Below are 21,110 nucleotides of genomic sequence, written 5' to 3'. Positions count from 1 at the left end.
GTAAGTGTACAGAAATCTTCCAGAAAGTCCACTGTGGGGCAAAACTTTGAATTATTGGAGCCTTCTACTACTACATTTTTTTTAAGACAAACTTTTAAACCTCTGTGGTTATTCAGAGGTTAAGTAGTTGACCTTCAATAACAGTTTGCTGAAATTGCTTCAGGCTGAGCCACGTGAATACTGGTTTTGTTTATTAGATTTTAATTATGGTATTATGTAAAAATAATAATAAAAAAGAGGTGGGTACTGCAGTAGTGAGAAATTGGCCTAATGCAGAACCCTCAGTAGTTAATGTGGCTACTGCTGCAGAATAGATAAATATCCATGAAAGGAGAGGAGCTTGAGGGGTAGTCAAAAGCATCCACAAAATCTATTATTCCAAGTTTTGAAAAATATCTGGCAAGATGATACTAGCCCCTAAAGATTTTGCCTGATTTAAAGTTAATACCTAGAAGCTAAACCATGCAAACTTCTATTTCAGTGGTGTTTAAATACATCTGATCAGCCTTTTCTCATTAGTTTCCCTTGTTAAATCTTGATCTTTTGATTTTTATTCTTAGAAAGTTACATTTTAATCAAATATGTGTAATTTAGAAGTTCAGGTTCTCATCAAGGGAGTGTATTTAAAAAAAAAAAAACAAAACAAAAAACCCAACAACAACCAACCAACCAAAAAAACACCAAAACATCTCACCCCCCAAAAAAAACAAACTACAAATCCACAATGTATCTAGAAAAAAAATTGTAACCATTTATAACTGTGTGTGATTGTAGGGAGCACGTACTGTTTCAAGTTTATCAGCAGCCACCTTAGCTTCTCTGGGTGGGACTTCTTCACGAAGAGGCAGTGGGGATACATCTATCTCAGCTGATACAGAGGCATCTATTAGAGAAATTAAGGTAAGAAATACTTAAAACCAGCATAAATTGTTAGGAATCTGTCTCTTAACTATGGCTCTTTTGATCAAAAAGTTTTCATGCCTTGTATTTGATAAATTAATAAACTATAAGATTACTTGAAGGTAGTACTGATATTCCCATGACTGACTGTAGAAATTGGCAGTAAGAGTTGGGACTGACAGGCTAATACTAACTAGGACTGTCCCCTGCATTATTATTAAATAGGCAAATCTTATCTGAAGGATATTATTAAATATGCTTTAGACTTCTTTCCAAAAAAGAAACTGTCTTGTCTCCCCCTTTTGGCAGTTCTGACAAAATGAATCGTGTGCTCTAAATGAAAAGTGAATAGCTTTGTTGGAGAGATGCTGCTGGGAAGCTAGTGTGTATTGCAGGAATATTTGAGTAAAGTCCTACAGCGTATGATAGCAGATCAGACTGATCATAATAGCCACATCTCATCCTAACCTAATGAAATAGGAAATGGACTCAGTATAGCACACTGGCAGGAGAATTGAAATAATGCAAGAAGCACTGCACTTACTGGATGCTAATTTGGGGACCAGACTGTATTTTGTAATCTAATTCGGGATTCCATGAAGTTAGACGCATTCGAATAGTAAATAGCTATGCAATCCAGTTCGTATCATTGAGTGCTAGTCTGGGTAGTCCATGGCTAAATTGTTTTTTGTAATCTGTTTTTTAATGCTCCGTTCTGAAGACTATTTTAAAATGGGGAATCTGAATTCTGTTAACTTTCATGCATATGATTTACAACTCTTCTGAAATTACAGCTAGTTAAAACATCTGGAATTTGTATTAGGACCTCAGATACAAGCAGGTCTGTCCCAGCTTCAGCACTGTAGAACAGCTGAGAGAGCCATTTGCTGGTGACCAAGGACAAAAGAGGAGAGAGACTGTGTATAGGACTTACAGTTAAATTTAGTGTTTTCACTAAAAACAGATGGTTTCCTACATCTCTAGTATAGCCTGTATTTCAGGCTTGCTTTGGCAGCCGTTACCCTTAATACCAGAATTCCTTAAAGGATGCTGATCAGTGAAAGGGGTAGAGAAGGGCTGTGTGGCTGGGGAATTTAATTGTTGGAGGCTTTGAAGCTGGGTCTGCGTCTTGTCCTTAACGTTGAAGATTTCATTTTTTCCAGTCAAGAAGAGCAGAATTGGCATAAACTTCTAACCAAGAAATTTCATTGTCTGGCAAGGCTTCAGATTAGGATCAGACGACTTAACCTGTGTGGTAGAAATATTTAAGTGAGAACTATGAATACTTGCTTTTCCCTATCAGCTGCGCTTCTGCCCGTTAGTTTCAGTGGCATCATTCACCTTTCTCACCGTTTCCCTCAGGATATCTATGAGTTAAAGGACCAGATTCAGGATGTAGAAGGCAAATACATGCAGGGACTGAAAGAAATGAAGGTACTGCTTTACTGCAGAGCGTGATCATTAACACCAGCTAAATGTTCAGAGAGTCAGTGTGAGACCTAGATCTGACCTTGCATGCTTTCTTCTGGGAGGGGTTGTAAATCGTGTGAAGAGCATTTCATTAACTGGAAAAGTATCTGTTCTGACCTCAATTGTGGTGAGAAATGCTTCCATATAACTAAAAGGCTGCTGATTACTACTGCATGTTGTCTTGCTGTTCTGAGAAGGTAGTCATTTTGCTAGCAAATTAAAATTGTTAGGGTTTTTTTTTTTATAGTTTCCTAATCCAGGAAGCCTTGCAATATTGGAAGATAAACTAAAACTCATGTCCTACAGTGCTATGAAAAATCGGAGTTTAAAAGCTTGTATGTTTTTGTTTTGATAATGTCCAGCATGCCTTTGGAAAGTTGTGCATGTGAGGTGGTGGCTATCGTTTTGGTTTCATATTTAGATGATGGAAGACAGCCTTAAACATTTCTTGTAACAAACCTTCACGTAACAAAGCTTGTTACATGAAGAATGAATGCTCACACCAGTTGGCACTGGCGCTTGCCGTTTTCACGAAGCCGTAAGTGATTTTTGAGACAACAACTAGCTTGTGCATCTGCGTACCGCCACTTCATAAGTGAGCAGCAACATCAGCTGCATTTTTTGGAAAAGGCATTCTTGTAAATATGTATATAGACATCCAGGCATATAATGCAACGTTTATCAGTATTAATTGCTGACTGTGTCATCAGCTCAATGCTATGACAGGTGAAGATGCTGCCATCTTAAGTGACTTCTCAATGGAAGAAAGAGTAATTTGTCCCTTTTTCTGTAAAACCTGTTTTTTTCCCTGATCACTGTGTGGCAGGTGTAGCAAAATAATCCCACTGCATAAAAAATGTAGGTAATTTTTCAATTCGTGTCCCTTAGACTGCCTTTTGTGGTGATTTGTACCTAAGCCGCGCTGCTTCATGCTAAGGAAACAAAACGTAGCATGCAGAAGGACTGGTGCAGCAACTACCTTAACTTCTTACTTGCATATACTTCCTTTCCAGCTAATTTCTGAGATTTAATCCTACCACTGTTTCCAAATCCTGGCTGTTTTCCTTTGCTTGGTATTTCTCATTCTTGGGCTGGGAAGTGCACCAAAACACAGTTTGTGTTTGGAACTGTACAAATTCATGTCCTTAAAGACAAATTCTCTTATTTGTCAGTAGAAATGTAAACTGAACTGATTCAAACTTAATTTTGTTGTCATCTCACTACTATATCCCCAGTTCCTTTGGCTGAATGAAAGGGGAAGTATATGAAACTCACCTGTGCTTTAGATTAGCAGTTATTAGTTATTAGTAGTACTTAAGTTCTGAGAGAAATTGCTTGATCTGTAAACTCAAATGTTGACATGAGTGTCTTCCTTCTTTGCATACTTGCACTGTTTTGTTTATGTAACTCTTTTTGTTTCTCATTAAAATGAAATACTGCAAAGTTTGCTGCACAACATGGAAAATGATCCTGATCTTTTTTTTGCCATCATCTGTTATTATAAGTACTTCAGTATCTTATATTCAGGTCAAGTTGGCAGGAGGGATTTTCGAGACCCTGGGAATTGTATCTTACAGAGTAAATTTGTAAAGAAGGGATATGATATAGGAGACCTAATGAAAAATGATACACCAGGTCACAGAAGCTGCAGCTTTTTCATGGCAAATTCTAATTCCTGAGTGAGTATATTTAGTGGTTCCCACACTGCAAGGATCCCTGAAATTTGTGTGAAGTCGCTGTCAAATTGCCTTAATTTAGGACCTAAGATCATCTAAAATGATCTTAAATCAAGGCCAGTTTACCTTTAAAAAAAAAAAGTTCCAACTTGTCATCTTCAGCAGCTGCTTTGAGCTGCCAATGTGCAGGGGCAGGGGGAGGAGGGAGAAGGAAGAAAGCTCTGAGAAGGCAGAAGCTGAAGCAGCAGAGAACAGGAAACATTTTATCCGTCCTGAGGTAAGGTTCCTTGCTTGTAAACAGAAGTCTGGTGGGAACACAGGGGAGGTTATCCTTACCTTGGGACAGTTGGTAAGCACATGATCAGCACTGGTTTCTGTAGGAATACTTGGTTTAGTGCTTAATTTTCTTGCTCAAGGGCTTGGTTGGCAAAGTGTGTTTATAACTGACTCTGACTGTGGCTGCTTATTCTTTGCAGGACTCTCTAGCTGAAGTTGAAGAGAAATATAAAAAGGCTATGGTGTCAAATGCTCAACTAGACAATGAAAAAACAAATTTCATGTACCAAGTAGATACCCTGAAGGATGCGCTCTTAGAGTTAGAAGAACAGCTGGCCGAATCCAGGCGGCAATATGAAGAAAAAAGTAAAGTATGTATATAGCTATGGCATGTTATTTAACAGGGAAAGATTGCGGGGAGGGACGCAGAGACCTTCGGGAGGAGGCAACCAAATTACTATTCAAGATTTTAAATAAGTTATTGTTTTAGTTACTGTTAAAGCAAGTGGAATAGCAGCATATTATGTGGTTGTGATCATGCAAATGGGAATCTTCCCTAAGTTTCTGTTTTACAAAGCCATTTCTGAAGAAGTGAAGAAATGTTTTATATGGCAAGGCTATATTGATATTATCACATGTCCTTTTATATTCCATCTTTAAATTCAAAGGTTTTGTTCATAATGACTTCTAGAGGATTTGGGTTTTTTTCTTCTGGAGTATTTTCACACATACAGCTCTCTTCAGAAGGCCCGTGGGAGAGTTGTGCAGTTTATATAGTTAAGGCAGCTACTTGGTTGAGAGCTGAATTAAGTTTTACATTAATTCAGCATCTGACAGCTAGTGAATTGGTGTTAAATAATAAAGCTGTGACTTGTGTTAGTTTTTCAGAACTGGCTCTTTAGCTTGGGGCATTTGACTATAGTGCACTTCAAAACACATAGTTCCTGGAAGATATGGTTGGTTGTTTTTTTTTTTTAAAGTCTGCAATATTTAGCTAACTTTTATTACACGGTTATGTGTAAAGAGTGGGTTAAATTCCCATCCATTCATTTGTGAAGTCTGTAGGACTTGAGTGTAAAAGCTATTCTCTGCCAGCCTGCTGCTCAACTTATGAAACTGGCTGAATGATGTCTGTCACTTCTATATTTGATGGAGTAATAGTTTCTTGGAAAAAGGACAAATAAGATAAAAATTGTACTCTTGTGGGATTTTGATTAGAGGAATATTCAAGAATTGCATTGCAGTAAGCATTTTTTTTTTTTTTTGGTTGGGCTTATTTTCTCCTTTTTTCATGGGATGCTATTTTTGATCAATAAAAATGTCATGAATATTTCATTATTCATAGGAATTTGAGAGGGAGAAGCATGCTCATAGCATATTGCAGTTTCAGTTCATGGAAATCAAAGAGGCTTTGAAGCAAAGAGAAGAAATGCTTGCAGTAAGTAACTTTTTTTAATGGTTTCTTTGCTTGGTATGTTTCCAGTTAGCGGTAGGAGTGTAGAAGGTGAGGCATGGAGAATTTTATTCCCTACTCAAGTTTCTCACCTGAAGAAATACTAGTGTTTCAGGCCAAACAAGTTCAGAGCTGACTAATAGAAATAGTACTTTCGTAAGTATTACCTGAAGTTGGACTTTTTTGCCACGAAATAAGCTGTGTTTCTGACAGCTGTTTGTGGAGATGCAGAGGAAACCGATGGAACTGTCTAACTTTGTTGCAAGTCATCTGGTGGATAGTAAGATTGTCTTCAGGAGTGTAGGTTTAATTGAGGTGTCAGAAACTGTGAAACTGTGCATGTAGATACTCTTTTACTTTAGCACCTGACTTTTTTCACTCTTTGGCATCACTGCAATCTTAACCTTCTTTGTTAACTTGTAACCTGCTTTCTGTCTTCTTGTTTTGCTCCTGTCTCTCAGGAAATCCAACAGCTGCAACAGAAACAGCAGAGCTATGTCAGGGAAATTTCTGATCTTCAGGAGACAATAGAGTGGAAAGACAAAAAAATAGGGGTAGGACTGTCAACTCCTGAAATGTGTTCAGAGTGGCACTATCATACTCCAGCTGATTCTGCTTTTGCAAAACCTCATGAAGAAAATCCTCCTTAGTGACTTTGCTTGGTGTGGCTGTCTTACTGTATTACCAGTAAACTAGCAAATAGCAGATTTTGTCTTTGGCCGGTATCATAAAATCCAAGAAAAACTTAGCAGCTGGTCTGATTTCAAAACCTAGGGTAATTTATTTGCTGTGGTGCACCATTTCTATTTGCCATATTGAGAAAGGAAGTGCTATTTATAATGCAATTCCATCAGCACTGAATTTTTGCTTATTCAGATTTAATCTGCGGACTGAGCAGAAACTGGAGTGTGATACAGAAGCAATAGAGCTATTTATGGGCTGTTGGGATGAAAGTCTCTAACTCTCCCTTGCTTCTAATCCCTTCCCACCACCCTCTGTCAAAGCCAAATGCAAACCCAGTCTTAAATAAAAGCATGGCTTTCTCTTTTAATGATGAGCACTGAAAGACTTTCTGAATATAGAAGGAGAAAGAAATCTGGCAACTTGCCCATGCTTGCGATGTCCAATAACTTGTGGCAATTTGAAACTCAAAAATTTCTGATTTTTGTTACTGTTCTTTTTGTGTATTTACATAGAAATATTGGGGGATTGAGTAGCAAAATATGCATTTGCACATGGTACATCCCAGTCTAAAGGTGACTTACTGGCAGCTTTCAAATTAACTGAAATGTACTGCACCCATGATGGTAACCCATGGAATAAAAAGACTATTAAAATCTGCTGGATGTGTTTTCATGCCATTCTGCTAACACATGGGAATTGCACTATGTCTTCAATGTGCATGTTGAAGTAATATGGATATGAATTAACTTGTCTAGCAGATAAGAATGAAAAGTGGATCCACGTTTGAAGGATCCCTAATGAAGGATTGGGCTCTAGTGTCTTTAGTAGGAATTCCTGGTTATTGAATAAGCTGTGCATTTCTTGGATTTGAAGTTTATCTGTGTGTATGTAAACTTGGTCCTTTAATCTGTAAACTTAACCTTTTTCATACATGCCGCTTCCATGAATCTCTGAATATCTTAAATCTGCTCATTCTTGTTTACACTTGCTTTTCATGGTCTTTACTTGTCTCCCTTCCTTTCTTCACATCTTCTTGCCCTCTGTCTGTGTTGGGAACTCAGGCGTTAGAGAGGCAGAAAGATTTCTTTGATTCCATAAGAAGTGAGCGGGATGACCTTAGAGATGAAGTGGTTGTGCTGAAGGAGCAACTGAAGGTATGCAAGAGGAATAAAAGAAACTTATATTCAACTGTTGACCTTTTCCTCCTGTATATTTTTGCAGAAAATTTTAATCTAGCTCAGCAGCAAGAACTCTATTTTCATGTTGCCTTTAAGTTGCCGTTTCAGAAATTTTCTGGATAATGTACTTCCCCCTACTACTGACTGTGAGCCCGTAGTATAGGCTGTAGTATTAAGTAGTTGCTTTTGTAGGAGACGCTTCTCTGAGGAACATTTTATGCAGCAGATTTGTATTTTTAAAAAAAAAAAGAGCTGGGATCGCATGCTTTCTATCATAATGGCTAAACTGATAACTGTAATATTCTGTGCTCTTTTTCTGACTTCCAGCCATGTTTAATGGAACGATTGAAGCAAATGTTTATTCAGAATATCAAGGACGAGAACGCTTGAACAGTCCTTCTCTTTCTGAGCGGTAGGCTTTAAAGCATTGCTTTTGCTTCTCCGCAGAAACATGGAATAATCCCAGACTCTGAGGTAGCCACCAACGGGGAGGCAGACATTCTTGATAACGAGGGACACTTGGATTCTCCCAACACTGTTCCAGGCACAACTCAGGCATTAAAGACAGGAGGGGAGGGGACACTAGGTAAGTGCTGTATGTCCTTTCACATCTTTCCATCTGTCTGTCCATTCATTCATCTTTGCTTGGAGTTTGGGCATTTGTTAGTGGGACAATTAACACATCACGCAGCATGCTACTTGTTGAATCACTTCCTATGCATTTTTCTGCTTAATATTTATTATCACTTCAAGTATGTTGTGCAGTTTCCTGCAAAGGCAGACTTCATTTCCCATTCAAGGCGACAAAGGACAAGAATACAAATAATTACATTACAGATAAGTAGCAATCATTCAGATGACTATTTAAACCCTGAATTTGAAAATTGTCCCAGAATAATCCTACTGTTGTTCAATATTTTTCTGCACGTATCTTAAAGAATCAGGAAAAAAGCATTTTAGTTTCCCATAAAGAACTGGTATGTTGGTTCATTTATATACCTGAGAACTATAAGTGTCTGCTGAACAACAGTGCTGGGCACTGTGAAGACACACTAATGTATCAGTTCATTGTTCTTGGTATCCTGTACTATTGAGCAGTTAATATTAACACTTCAACATTTTTACTTGTTATAACAGTATTAACTCTGTTAAATTCAAAGAATATTAACTCAGAGATGGATAGTGTTAGGAAGGAGAAATCTGGTTGGCAAAAACATTCTTCTTATGCAGTTGTGATAAATGGCTACTCAGAGAACTTTTATACTAGTGGAAAGAAAGGAAATAATAGATTTTTTTTTTTCCCCTCCTGTTTTTGTTCTAAATGAACATACTAATGAACAGTAACAGGCAGCCAACTGTTGCAATAGCAAGTTATCTTGCTTTTAGCTGTTGGCTGCTTTTTCCTCACTCAGTTTTTGTGTGGAAACAATCTGGAACACCAAAACCAAGGTAAGGGTATATTTTTAAATGTAAATGTTTTCTGTGTCTCCTTATTCTGTTGTTTTTGGAAACAGGTACAACATAGACCCAAAAGCTAACTGCTGAAACCACACACACTGTTGTTCTAATACCTGTTGCTTCTAAGTATAAGTTGAAGAAAAACTGTTACCAAAAAAAAACCCCAAAACCACAGAAGTCCCCATCCCTTTGGGTGGATGAAGTGGCTGTAAGGGGCACTAAGTACCTGAGCTTTGGTCTGTGTTGGTAATGTTAAACAGCTGAACCATTTGCTTGCCAATCAGATTTTACGTTCAGTGTTTGTCATATACACTGATGATGCCTGTTTATGATACTTAGGAGTAAAATATTGTTGAACAATCCTTGATTACTTCATTATAATGGCATCAGACACACACTTTTGCATGCACAGAGTGGTGTTAGGGTCAAAGTTGTAGAGAATATTGCTGAGAAAAAATAACCTTTACTGTTAGTGTTACATGTGCAAGTATTACTGTTAAATTGCACTGCTTGAAACAGTTGTTTTCATCTACAAAAGCTGTAATTCACACAGCCAAGAGCATAAATATTTTACTTTACAAAAATGCAAGCCAGCAGCAGAGACTTCTTGCTTTGAGAGGGTGGTGGTGAATTTCACTGATCAAAAACCCCGGACCCTTACTAATTCAATTGCTGCTTTGCCTCACGTAATTGGCAAAAGCTGATCTTTTATTAACCTATTCTTTGATTCATTCTCTTTCGGGGTTTAAGTGGGGAGGTAGGTGCTGTGGTGTGGTCCCTTCAACTTTCTCAATGGTCTTTTAGGCAAAGCCAATGAAGTGGACATGAAAAATGAGATTTTGGAGGATATGGGGAAAAGAGAAATCTTGCAGAATACTGAGCGTGAGGAACACAAAGAGGAGTCTGAGGAGCAGGAAGTACAGACATTGCATGCTGATGAAAATGCAAAGGCAGAAAAAATGGTTGAAGAACATGATGCCCTGTCAACAGTGATGTTACCAGATAGTAGGTTTGCAGAACAAATTCAAAGTCTTACAGAACGTGTATCAGTGAGCGCTTCTTCAAATGATGATAGTGACACAGATGATTTGAGAAAGGAGACTGAGTCCGCAGGCACAGCAGTCCAACAGCCTGTTAGTACGGAGGCTGAACACCATGATTTAAATGCAAGGACAAATGAGAACTTGGAGGTGGGCTCTCTGCAAGGTCATCAGATTTTTGAGACTCCTCAGGAAATGCCTAGTGTCTTAGGTACAGAGCACACACTGGAAAAAGCTGCACCCGAACAGGAAGAACGAGAGGATTTTAAAACTAGCCACGCCCTGAGTGATAATGAAATGGATCAGGAAGCCAACATTACAAGTGAGAGCTGTGAGTTGGTTTCTGACCAGGCAGGGCTACCAGAAGTTGCAGTAGCAGGCTCGCTTAGTCAAGAGGTAAATGTGGAGTGTCACACTGAGGGACTCCAGCACTCAGAAGAAAGTGCTGAAAAGAAGGTTACAAATGTCTTGGAGGAAAAGCTTGTTGAAAGCAAAGACTGCACTGATGGAAGAATTGATAAAACAGGAGGTGACAGAGCTGAAGAAGAAAATGAGGTTGGGAACACAGTTCAGGGTCAGATGAGGGAAACGGAGTCTGTGGGGTTGGAGGGGAGGGAGTCGTGTGAATGTGATGTCCCAGCAGATACAAGTGAAGAGGAAGGTGGAGCAGATGAGGCACGCATGCAGCCAGTTTCTTCAGAGGACAGTCCTTCAGCATCATCCGAAGAACAAGATAAGCAAGATAAAACTGAACTTGAAAATGCTACGGCTGAGAAGGATGGACAGAAGGAGGTATTAATAGAAGAGCTGGATATGTGTTCAGATTCTGCAGAAACAGGCGAGCAAGATAAGGCATCTGTGGAGGCTGGAGGCTGTATTACCGAGGTAAAAGGAAGTGTGCTGCAGCAGGCAGAGCCAGGCACGGATGTTATGAAAAAGGTGAAGACTCAGGAAACTAGTTTAGACCCAAGTCTTTTAGATGACAAAATTCAGGAATCAGAAGTGGAGACAGAGGATGAGTCTGGGAAAGGAAAGGAAAGTAGGACAGAATGGGTAGAAGATTTAAAGCCAAAGGTAGAAGATCAAACAGTTCAGTGTAGTGAAGAAACAACAGGTGATACAGTGGGAGAGAAAAATACTCCTTCAGAAGCGCAGAATGTAGTTAAACAAGAAGAAGGTGAATCTGAAGAGAAGCCAACTGTACATGTTAGTGTAACTAGTGAAAACAAAGTTGATAAAGAAACACTGAAAGAAAATGAGAAAGAGTTAGAGCTTGCAGACCACCATGGGGGTGGATTTGCTTCTGAGGAAGATGCAAATAATTCCCTTGCACAGAAAGCTGAGCAGGATGAACATGTTAGTGAACAAGTTAAATTGGAGAGTGAAGCAGAGGAAAGACCGGAAGATGATGGTGATGCATTTGATTTTGATGAGGAGTCAAAACAGATACTAGAAACTGATGAAAAATGTGATGGAGAGAAAGCTGATACACGGAAAGGAGAGGGTGATAGAGCAAATGATGCTGTCCAAGAAAATCCCCAAACAGATGAAGCTGGAGAAAGAACAGACAAAGTAGAAACCGAGGACACCTTGACTGAAGATGACAGCTTGCAGCATAAAAAAGGAGGTGAGCCTGGAGAAACAGGGTGCTTGCAAGGGGGAGCATCATGGAGAACTGATGAGAAGACTGATACGATGGAAGATGAAATCAAAGCATCAGATTCTAATAAAGCAGAAAAAATACCAGATGAAAATATTTCGGAACGGGATTTGGAAAGTGCGGGCAATAACAGGGATGAAAGCAAGGAGGATTTGCAGGGTGGTAGAAGGGGTAAGGGTAAATCTAGAGATGACTGTACAATATCATAAGTTCAAAATCTCAAGACTACACGAGTTACATGCCGTTTGATCAGTCCCAGTACAGAAGCATGCACTTTGCACAATACATCAGACCTTAGGAATACTCTTAAGGTTTTTTCTTTATAGGTAACTCTCATCATAATACAATGTTATGTAAGTGGTAATGATGCAAGTATTAAGTTACTCACTGACGAATCTAGCCACAAGAAATCGTGCGTGGGTTTGGTTTTGCTGTGTCTCAGGTTTACAGTTTATCACCAAAAGAGCAAGCTTCACAAATCAACTATCAGACTATCTTGCAATTAAAGTACTTTTAGTGTGGATAACTGCTACTGAGGAATTTCTATATGAAATTTTATTTTTTTCCTAGCCTCGATGATGATGTCTTGAATGTACTTATGTGCATTGGACCTTTGTGAACTTATGTGCATACTTATGTGTACTTAAACGCATTACATCTACAGTGAGTACATTAACACTTCATGAAGGAACTCAGTAGATGAGCAACACTGATCTGATGTTGAAACTTCTTTCTGAATGACTAAAGCCTAGGAACCAATTTATTTGTTCACTATGGAAAATTACTCTCATTCCACTTCGTGTGTATTTCTAATATGGTCATATTCTAAAATATAGTTAAATCATTGTGAATCTGCTTAGTCTAAACACTTTGGAAGAACAATATTCAGTTTGAAGAAAGTGCAACATACAGGTCTTAGTTTGTTGAAAGGAATAAATATATACGTTTACTTCATCTAGGCACTTTGGACCACAATAGGCCTTTTACACCATGTCTCACATGGGTTTTTTATTTTTTCTGAAGAAAGTGTCAATACACACTGTTATGTGTGCTTAGGTTTGCTATCAAGTACTGTCTAGCTATGAATATATAAAATATCTATTTTTCCAAGAAGATTTTTGTTTAAAATTGCATTTCCTTACTGCATTATATTTTTTGCAAACTATGATTCTGAAGGAATGTTTTTTATCTCTGAAAAATTCTTTCCTCTTCCTTTCTGGAAAGAAGATAACTTTGCATGTCTTAATTCTTGTTGGGTATCAGACCACAGACAATTGTTGTTCTGTATACTAGCCCCCATGCCTTTTTGAAAAGCTGGATTGCTTTGAATTGCTGGCATAAATTAGACACTTTGACTCCATTGGTATATTTCTTCTTGCATCTTTGCTAGTGCTTGGGACGAAGAGCATGTTTTGCATAATTAAAAATTCATTTAAAGTTGTTTTAAGCAATGAACGCAAGGGAATGCAAGTTGAGGCGTTGTGGGGGGCTATGGAAGGCTGTATTTGTGTTGATGTTACAAAGTTGATGGAGTAGAAACAGACTGCAAAATTTCAAGATGTATATCAAAATGTACTGAGCTGTATATAATTGAAATAAAAATATTTTATACTTTAAATTGCCTGTCCAGAGCACTGTTTATAAACCTGCTTAAGTATCTATTTAAATTATATAATTTCAAAAACATTTTTGTGCAGCTTTCTTTGTTAAATTTATCACGTTGTGCTATGTAGCTAGAAGAGCTGTCTTGCTAGGAATGGGCAGCCTTGGTGTTTGAGGACCTTTAATATGTGATTGCTCCCATAACTATAAACCTGTAACAGGACTGTAAACCTGTAACTCTTTTCATATGGCTTCTCTCCAACTTACAACAGTTCCAGTATGGTTTCTGTAAGTATTAGCAGTTCTTCTTAAGGGTTTACACTAAATGCTAATCTAAAAAGTCATAGATCTTAAAAGCATCTCTTCTTACTATGTAGCAGTGTTTATTTAAAGATTTGTTTCTGCTATACTCACAAATGTAGTATGTGGTTTAATGTTGAAAGTACTTTAAATGTATTTATATTTGAATGTTAAGTACACTTAAATATATAATTAAAAGTGCTTGTCAGGCTTCACCTATACTTGTGGATGGATCTATAAGCAACTCTGCGTTAAATTAGGCACATGCCAGCTATTTCCTGTATTTTTCATATGAGTTTGTTTCTAATTGAAGTCCTTCTGGATGGTTGCAGGAATTAATGGTGACCTGTTTTTAACTAGGTTTTCCACTTCAGAAAACAAAGGATCTGTAAGAGAAGTCCTTTTTAAAGCCAAGTCGTGGAGGGAGAAATAATGACAACTCTAGTCTTAACCAACTGTCCATGTACCAGCTTTTCTCCCACAGTAACTGGCCAGCTCTCAGTGAAACTAGGGTAGGAGTAGGAACATGGACAGGCAATGAAGAGTAGCTGATGTACTGTAAATCTATTCTTGAACATTAGCTGCCAACAGGTAGGCAGCTGGTCCCTGACTTCTGGAATTGGGCAAGTACCGTGGAGGAGAAAGTCATGGTGTTCTTTACCTCTTTGGTTTTTGCTTGAGTATATGCACATCGACGGGTAAATCATCTTGGAGATAAAGGGAACTGCGAGATCTTATATTCCAAATTTAATAATTGAAATATTATATGCCAGCCAGCATTTGAGTGAAATGTGTGCCATAAGAGGGGAGGGGACAGTGTCTCAGGAGGAATTCCCTAGAAAAAGCATCTTTTGTAAAGTTACACAATGGAAAACCATTTCTGGCATTTTCCCTGCGATATGTAACAAATACAAGATAAGATCTAGCTTGTCCCTTTCATTGGTTTTGAATTTGAAAGGCAGCAAAATATCAAAATCGGTCTTTTCATGTGAAGTCTACCATGAAACCAAGGAATCATGAGATGAACTAACATCAAGATTCATATTTGCTGCTATTATGTTAACCATTTTGTTTTGAGCAGGGACAGTCTGCTGATGTGTGCTGCAGTGAGCACCACTCTCAGTGTATAAGACTCTTGTCTTTCAGAATAGCTCCATAGCTCCAAATGCTCGCTGGGCTTTCTGTTCAATACCTAGGGCATATGTAGCCTTTAGCCCAGGTTTGTGCATTACTGCGAATTCAGAGCTAGTGTGAAACACTTTCAAAAGCAGTAGGTGAAGAAACTTTTTTTTTCCCCTTATGCAGTAAGTAATAGTGAAAGGCCTTGGTCAATATTTCCTTTATTACGGGAAAAGAACAGTCTTCCTGTCTCTCTTAACATCAGTATTACAAGCTGGTGTCTTCCAAATCCTATGCTTATTCACTGTCCCAACAGCCTGTCCCCAGCAGTATCCCTCTTCTGAGAAGGAGAGGAAGACATTTCTCAGTATTTGTCGTCGTTGTTGTTTTCTCATGATCCAAAATAAATTGACAGATCTGGAGAAGGAGTATTACCCGATGTGCTATTGATCTGACAGTTGGGTTCTTGCAAACTGTTCTGAGTAGCTGCTTGGAGCTGCTGGTGTGATTTCCTGGGATGCCTTCCCACTTTCCAAATACAGTTTATCCCTCTCATTTGTGTCAGTATTAATTACTTGCTGAGCCACACATCGTAAAAATCATTCAGGTTAAAACCAGCTGCTTCCCACCCCAAGTAGGAGGAGACGTCAAGGATCTGTGGCTGATTAGGGGATGTTAGGTCAACTGTGCCGCTGAAGCAGCACTCTAGCTAGCAATACCTTGAGTCAACTGCATTACCAAGGTAAGGAGAATAGTCATTTGACTTACAAACAGGCCTGTACAATAGCAGAAGACAGTGGTAACCACCACCCCCTCTGTCTGTCCTGCTCTCTCCCAGGCCTTCCCAGGGCCCAGCTCCTCGCATCAGCCCCCTGTTAAGCTCCTTTGCCTATGTAAGCCATGAATTGGTGCAGTGAGTAGCCTGGAAATCATGTTACCGAAGTTAAATTTAAGTGAGGTGAATGTCACACTCTTAATTATTCATGGTAGTATCTTCATATGTGAAATAAGGATAATGACTGTTACAGATGAGAATTGTGATTAGGTGCTTCATGTCCTAATTCAGTAGATTGCTCACCTGTTCTCAAGGTCCTCAGATCCTTGATTTGTTAGAAAAATGTGTCCTAAATGCAAAAAATAAGGTGGCTCTGCAGAGATATCTGTTAAAGCTAAAGTAAGTTTTCTTTGTTAGTGTGCGGTTTTAAGATAAGTGAAACCTAAGAGACCTTCATCTATACATGCAGAAAACTTTTCTACATAAATGACAATTTTAGCAAACTAATTTTTTCTGTGATCTTGTAAATCCTGCTGCCAGGATGCCATCTGTCCCAGTGGGGTGCACAGATGTCTCTGATGGTGAGATCAGATTTGGTGGCTCATCTCAAAATGCTAACATCCATTTTGCAGGGAAGGGGGTTGGGGGAAGCTGATGTGCTTCCTTGCTGGAAACTGGAGGAGGTATCCTTTCTTCGGGCAGGAATATTTCACCCCACAGCAGTGGCTGTGCTAATGAAAGTTACCTAACTGTGTGCATGACTAAGTTATTTTCAGGATCAAGGTGGATTATTTGGCCCCTTTGGAGTCAATAAGCTTGGGCTAATTTTGTAGTGGCCTAGAGGTTTCCTTCTGCATCAGTCCTTGTTCTCCTTCCAATTCTTAGTAACTTCATTTCTTGATCTCTGCTGACCTGTGACTCCCAACCCTGTCTCCAAGTCTGAATATCTCTGACCTTTCTTTTACCGTTGGCTCTCCTTGCTTTCTTCATTGACCTTTATTTTTCTTCCCTTTCTTTCATCTTTTACAGAATTTCTGCTTTAAGCTTCCTTTCCTTCCCATATAGATATGTGAAGTTGTTTTATTATTCTGAAGGGATTTCTCCTTGTAAATTTTTGTTACTCTTGATAGTTTACAAAAATGTGGTTTCTTTGTTGTTTTTGTTATGTTTTTCCATGTCAATGCTCAGGTGTAACAATGTTGAGTGTGTAACAAATGGCTAAAAAAAAGGATAGGACTGGAGGAGGTTCAAAATGAATGCATAGAAGTGCTGAACGGGGATGTCACTTTAAGATATGTGTTTGGGTATTGCATCAGAAGCCAAGGTAAAGGTTTTATTCCACGCTCTAGAATGACTGCTGGTATATGGGAACTTGTATTCCCAGGAGGGGAATGACTTACCACGTTATTACTAGCTAATGGACTGTACATGCCTGCCATATAGAGGGACTTTCATTTGAAAACGTCAGTTTTCCCCATGATTTGATTCAATATAGACTCTTTATTCCCTTTACTTCATGTGTTAACAAGAAAAAATGGTGATCCACAAGACTTTGGCCTGTTCAGGATTTCACAATGAATGAGGACTACAGTGTTGGTATTTTTAAAGCTTTTTAAAAAATACTTAAGTCTATCAACAGAATTTACCTGGTAAAAGCCCCCCAGCCTTTTATCTGCAATTTGTCAATTGCTTTCCTTATGTTTACAAGTCCTTTTTCTTGAGTGACCTTTGGATTTTAACCATCTAATTAACAGGCCAGACATTAGATGTGGAGTTGAGCTCTGAACACCCACTGGCTTGGTTCTGCACGGGTGACCGCTGGCTGGCAAGGGAGGCAAACTGAATAAAACTGCAATAAACATACGTGTCAAACTTGTGGAGTAAGACCTGTCTGAGGTCAATATATCCTCTTTTAATAAGAATATTTGAGTGCTATGTTCCAGTGTACTTCTGTTGAGGTGTACCTGAACAAACTTAAGTTGTTAGTTAATGAGGTAAAGTAATTTTAGTGATACAAAAATTTGTGAGTACCTGCTATAATGCTTTCACATTTTGCATCCCTTAATAGGGAAGCAAAAAACCAAGTGATTTGGTTACTTACTTCTATTTCTTTTTTCCTAGTTGTCTCACTCTATAGTGTGCACTTTATTAATCAATGCCACACACATCCATGTGCTGATCTGCAGTACTTTCAAGTTCAAGTGTAACACAACAGTTGGTCCAGATTGCCCATCACCTGCTTGATGTTTGACCAGGAGGATTGACTATGAAGGATTAAAGAGAAAAGAATGTTTTACCAGACTGCTGCGTCTCAAGCAAAAATAACTTAATGGGCAAATGTTTTTCTGGTCATAATATTGGAGAAAACACAAAATGTTATTACCTTGCTGTTTAGTAAAAGAAGTGAAGATTTAAAGTGCTGAGAATGTGCTTAGCTATGATTATGGGTGTTTACAGTATTTTCATTATACTAAACTGTAAAGATTTGTGAGATTTTGTGTTGCAGTTGTGTTTGACCCTAGAGTTCTTGCATGCTAACCTAACGTAGAAGATTAGCCTCTTTGCATGCAGCTGGGTGCTGCTACTGCCGTGACAAGCATGTTCTGTGAGAATGACATAACCTCCCCTGGCTGCAGCCCCTTCCCAGCCCTGTCTGTGGCCTCATTTCCTGTGGTACGTGCATAACTACCTTCATCATTAGTTTCACTAACCTTAACGGTTTGGTCTTATATCAGATGCACTTTGAAATGTGCGGCTCGATCAAATCAGCACTGAACTTTCAGTTTTCTCTTTCAGATAGGCTGAAAAAACTCATTGATGAACGAGAATCCTTACTAGACCAGGTAATCACAGGAAAACTGAAATGCTCTGTGTTTACTAAATCTGTGATAAGAATAGTAGAGATTAAAAAAAATCAGAATAGCCCTAACATAAGGTATAGAACAGCAGTGCCATTGCCTTTCAGAACGTGTGCTGGGTTGCTCTCGCTGAGGACTTACTGCGTTGCTTGCCACTTTATTCTTCCTCTGAAACATTTCTCCTGCGTGTTAACTCAGGATACAGGGCAAGAAAGAGATGACCCAGTGTGCCTGTTCCGTGTTGCTAACCAGTCATATTCAGTGTCCTTAGTCACCTAAAACTTCTTCTCCAGGACTATTTCTGAAAAATACTACTTCAGATTGGCCAAGCCCAAGGGAAAAACTAATACGGTCCAGAAATTGTAGAAGCAAATTTTATCTCCAAGAGTAAGCCTTTCTGATTGCTGGATCTGTGGGCAGTGGGCCATTCATAAAGAAATGCAATTAAAGTAATTATTGCTGGTACCGTGATATTCCATAATGGATATAAAGCTTAATAAAAAAAATTTAGCTGGCCTGTTTGTCTGCAGGATGCTCTGTGCTTTCATTTATGGACTATATCCTTGACCTTGAGGTTTTATGCACAGCCAAACACTGTTTGGGTTTTTAAGAATGTTTTATGTGAATGTGCCTACAATTTTCCCTTACTCATTTTTAAAACTATTTTGTGTCCTTCAGGTTAAAAAATTAAAGGGACAACTGGAAGAAAAGCAAAAAAATGGCAAGATGGAAAATACACAGTCTGAAGATGAAGTTCTGGAAAATGGGACAGATATGCACATGATTGACCTCCAAAGTGAGCTACATTTTGATTTTAAGAGAACTTTTGTGTCCTGCATGTGAGTGAGAAAATGATCTGTACAATAACCACATGGCTCTAAGTAAAAATGAGCCTTCAGTTCTAAGGGAGCTTCAAAGTGGGAGCCAGCCATGCACCTCTATTAGAGGTGAGGGAACAATTATCCTTTGTTTGAACAAGATTGTAATTGGCAATCTCCCTTGTGTTCCCCAGGAGAGCTGGGCTTGAGTTCCTGGTTAATTCTGCTTTCAGAGTGGTCAAAAGGGACTCAGGCAAGATTGGGAGTAGCTCCTATCTGCTGGGCACTGAGCAGGGCTAGCTGCCAGCTCTGATGTGTAGACAGCATTTGCTATTCTATCGCTGCCCCTAGTAGATCGCTGTAGCATGGAAATTTTATGACAGACTTGTTAGAAGACACTGTTGACGCTTGTTCTGACATCTCTGATAAATCTGCAATTCTTTTAGGAGATGCCAACAGACAGATCAGTGATCTCAAATTTAAACTAGCAAAGTCTGAGCAAGAGATAACGGCATTGGAGCAGAATGTAAGTTTCTGGCTTGTTCTGTTTGTTTAGGCATGGTGAGAATGCAAAGAGAAAGTGTATTTTATTATATGATAAAAGAAATCACGATTACTGTGATTTTTCCCTTAAAATAAGAAGCTCCAACATTGGAGTGTTGGAGCATCAGGGCTACTGCACTTAAGTCATAACGACTAAAATGCTTTCATTTATGTATGGGGAATATATTACTCGTCTTTACTGAGGAGAAAAACGTTCAAAGACAAAGGTGTCTTGAGAGCACTTACTGAACTCTTCAGCATTCTTTCTTATACCTCACTATCAACAATTTTTAAATGGCTCCTGGCATATGATGTAGTATATATATGGATTTTATGCAAGACTGTTCAATTTTGACTGTTTGCTCTTGTCCAGAGTATGTCAGTGATACTCTCGCTAAGATAAATTTAGTCAATGGGCTGTATTTTTTTTTGTTGCTGGAAGGATATTAAATATGGATATGTATAAAAGATCTTAAGTTACCATGGCCAGGCTTCCTTGGTATTTTTTTTCCCTCAAAATATGCCTTTATTTTACTAAAGAAAAGTGAGCATCTCTCTGGTTATTGCTTAACTACTTGGGGAAGAGTGAAGCTTCAGAGTAACTTCTTGGTACAGCTTTTAATTCGGAAAATTTGCCTTTGCCTTAGGTAATACGATTGGAAGGTCAGGTAGCCCGATACAAAACTGCTGCTGAAAATGCTGAAAGAGTAGAAGATGAACTGAAAGCAGAGAAACGCAAACTACAGAGAGAGGTAACTCTGAATGCAAACTGTCATAGGCTAGCAGTCAGCCCGCACCGCATGGGGGGAGGCCTGTCCATCTGGTGAATTTTAGAGGAGGAACTACACTTCTCGGTAGAGCAACGAATAGACATCTTTTTTTTTTTTTTTTACTGCTTTAGTTATTCATTCTGAATGTTTAACCGAAGTTTCAGCGCTCAAACTGGAGTAACAGTCACAACTGTGAACTCCCATTCCTTTTTTCCATTCCTTCCTAAACTGACCCATGCCTTGCTTTGTACCAAAGTCGGTTCTCTGGAGCAAATTCAAGTTCTACTTGTACAACTTGAATCTAGAAGCAGCCTTCAAATGCTCGGGTTTGCGTGCTACTTGCAGCTGTGAATGTTCACGGGGTTCGACATTCATCAAGCTGAAGAATTCCTATTTCTACTTTGCTGTCCTTGTCCTTTGTGGTACCTGAAGACTCGTTACAAATTCTGAGTTTGTAAATATAAATCACTGGTCTTTTTATATAAATAAATATTTTTTAAAAATTAAATTAATTAAAAATTGAATATTAA

At 38.7% G+C, this 21,110-nt stretch overlaps 1 protein-coding gene across 1 annotated transcript in view; it reads left to right on the top strand.

Annotated features, from left to right (window-relative positions):
- Positions 1-20,562, top strand: part of LRRFIP1 (leucine rich repeat (in FLII) interacting protein 1) — a gene marked incomplete at its 3' end in the record, with an annotated part of 68,579 nt that extends 48,017 nt beyond the window's left edge. The window contains exons 15-25 of the mRNA XM_009582279.1: positions 775-900; positions 2,263-2,334; positions 4,523-4,693; positions 5,668-5,760; positions 6,237-6,329; positions 7,521-7,613; positions 8,085-8,223; positions 18,388-18,434; positions 19,128-19,245; positions 19,714-19,793; positions 20,458-20,562. Coding sequence (XP_009580574.1) covers positions 775-900; positions 2,263-2,334; positions 4,523-4,693; positions 5,668-5,760; positions 6,237-6,329; positions 7,521-7,613; positions 8,085-8,223; positions 18,388-18,434; positions 19,128-19,245; positions 19,714-19,793; positions 20,458-20,562 — 1,137 coding nt within the window. The remainder of the gene's footprint in view (positions 1-774; positions 901-2,262; positions 2,335-4,522; positions 4,694-5,667; positions 5,761-6,236; positions 6,330-7,520; positions 7,614-8,084; positions 8,224-18,387; positions 18,435-19,127; positions 19,246-19,713; positions 19,794-20,457) is intronic.
- Between the last annotated feature and the right edge of the window lie 548 nt (positions 20,563-21,110).

This window comes from Fulmarus glacialis, unplaced genomic scaffold, assembly GCF_000690835.1.
Source record: "Fulmarus glacialis isolate BGI_N327 unplaced genomic scaffold, ASM69083v1 scaffold2207, whole genome shotgun sequence".
Taxonomy (NCBI): Eukaryota; Metazoa; Chordata; class Aves; order Procellariiformes; family Procellariidae; genus Fulmarus; species Fulmarus glacialis.
Note: the sequence above shows the minus strand (reverse complement) of the source record. Positions and strands in the feature narration are given on the sequence as shown.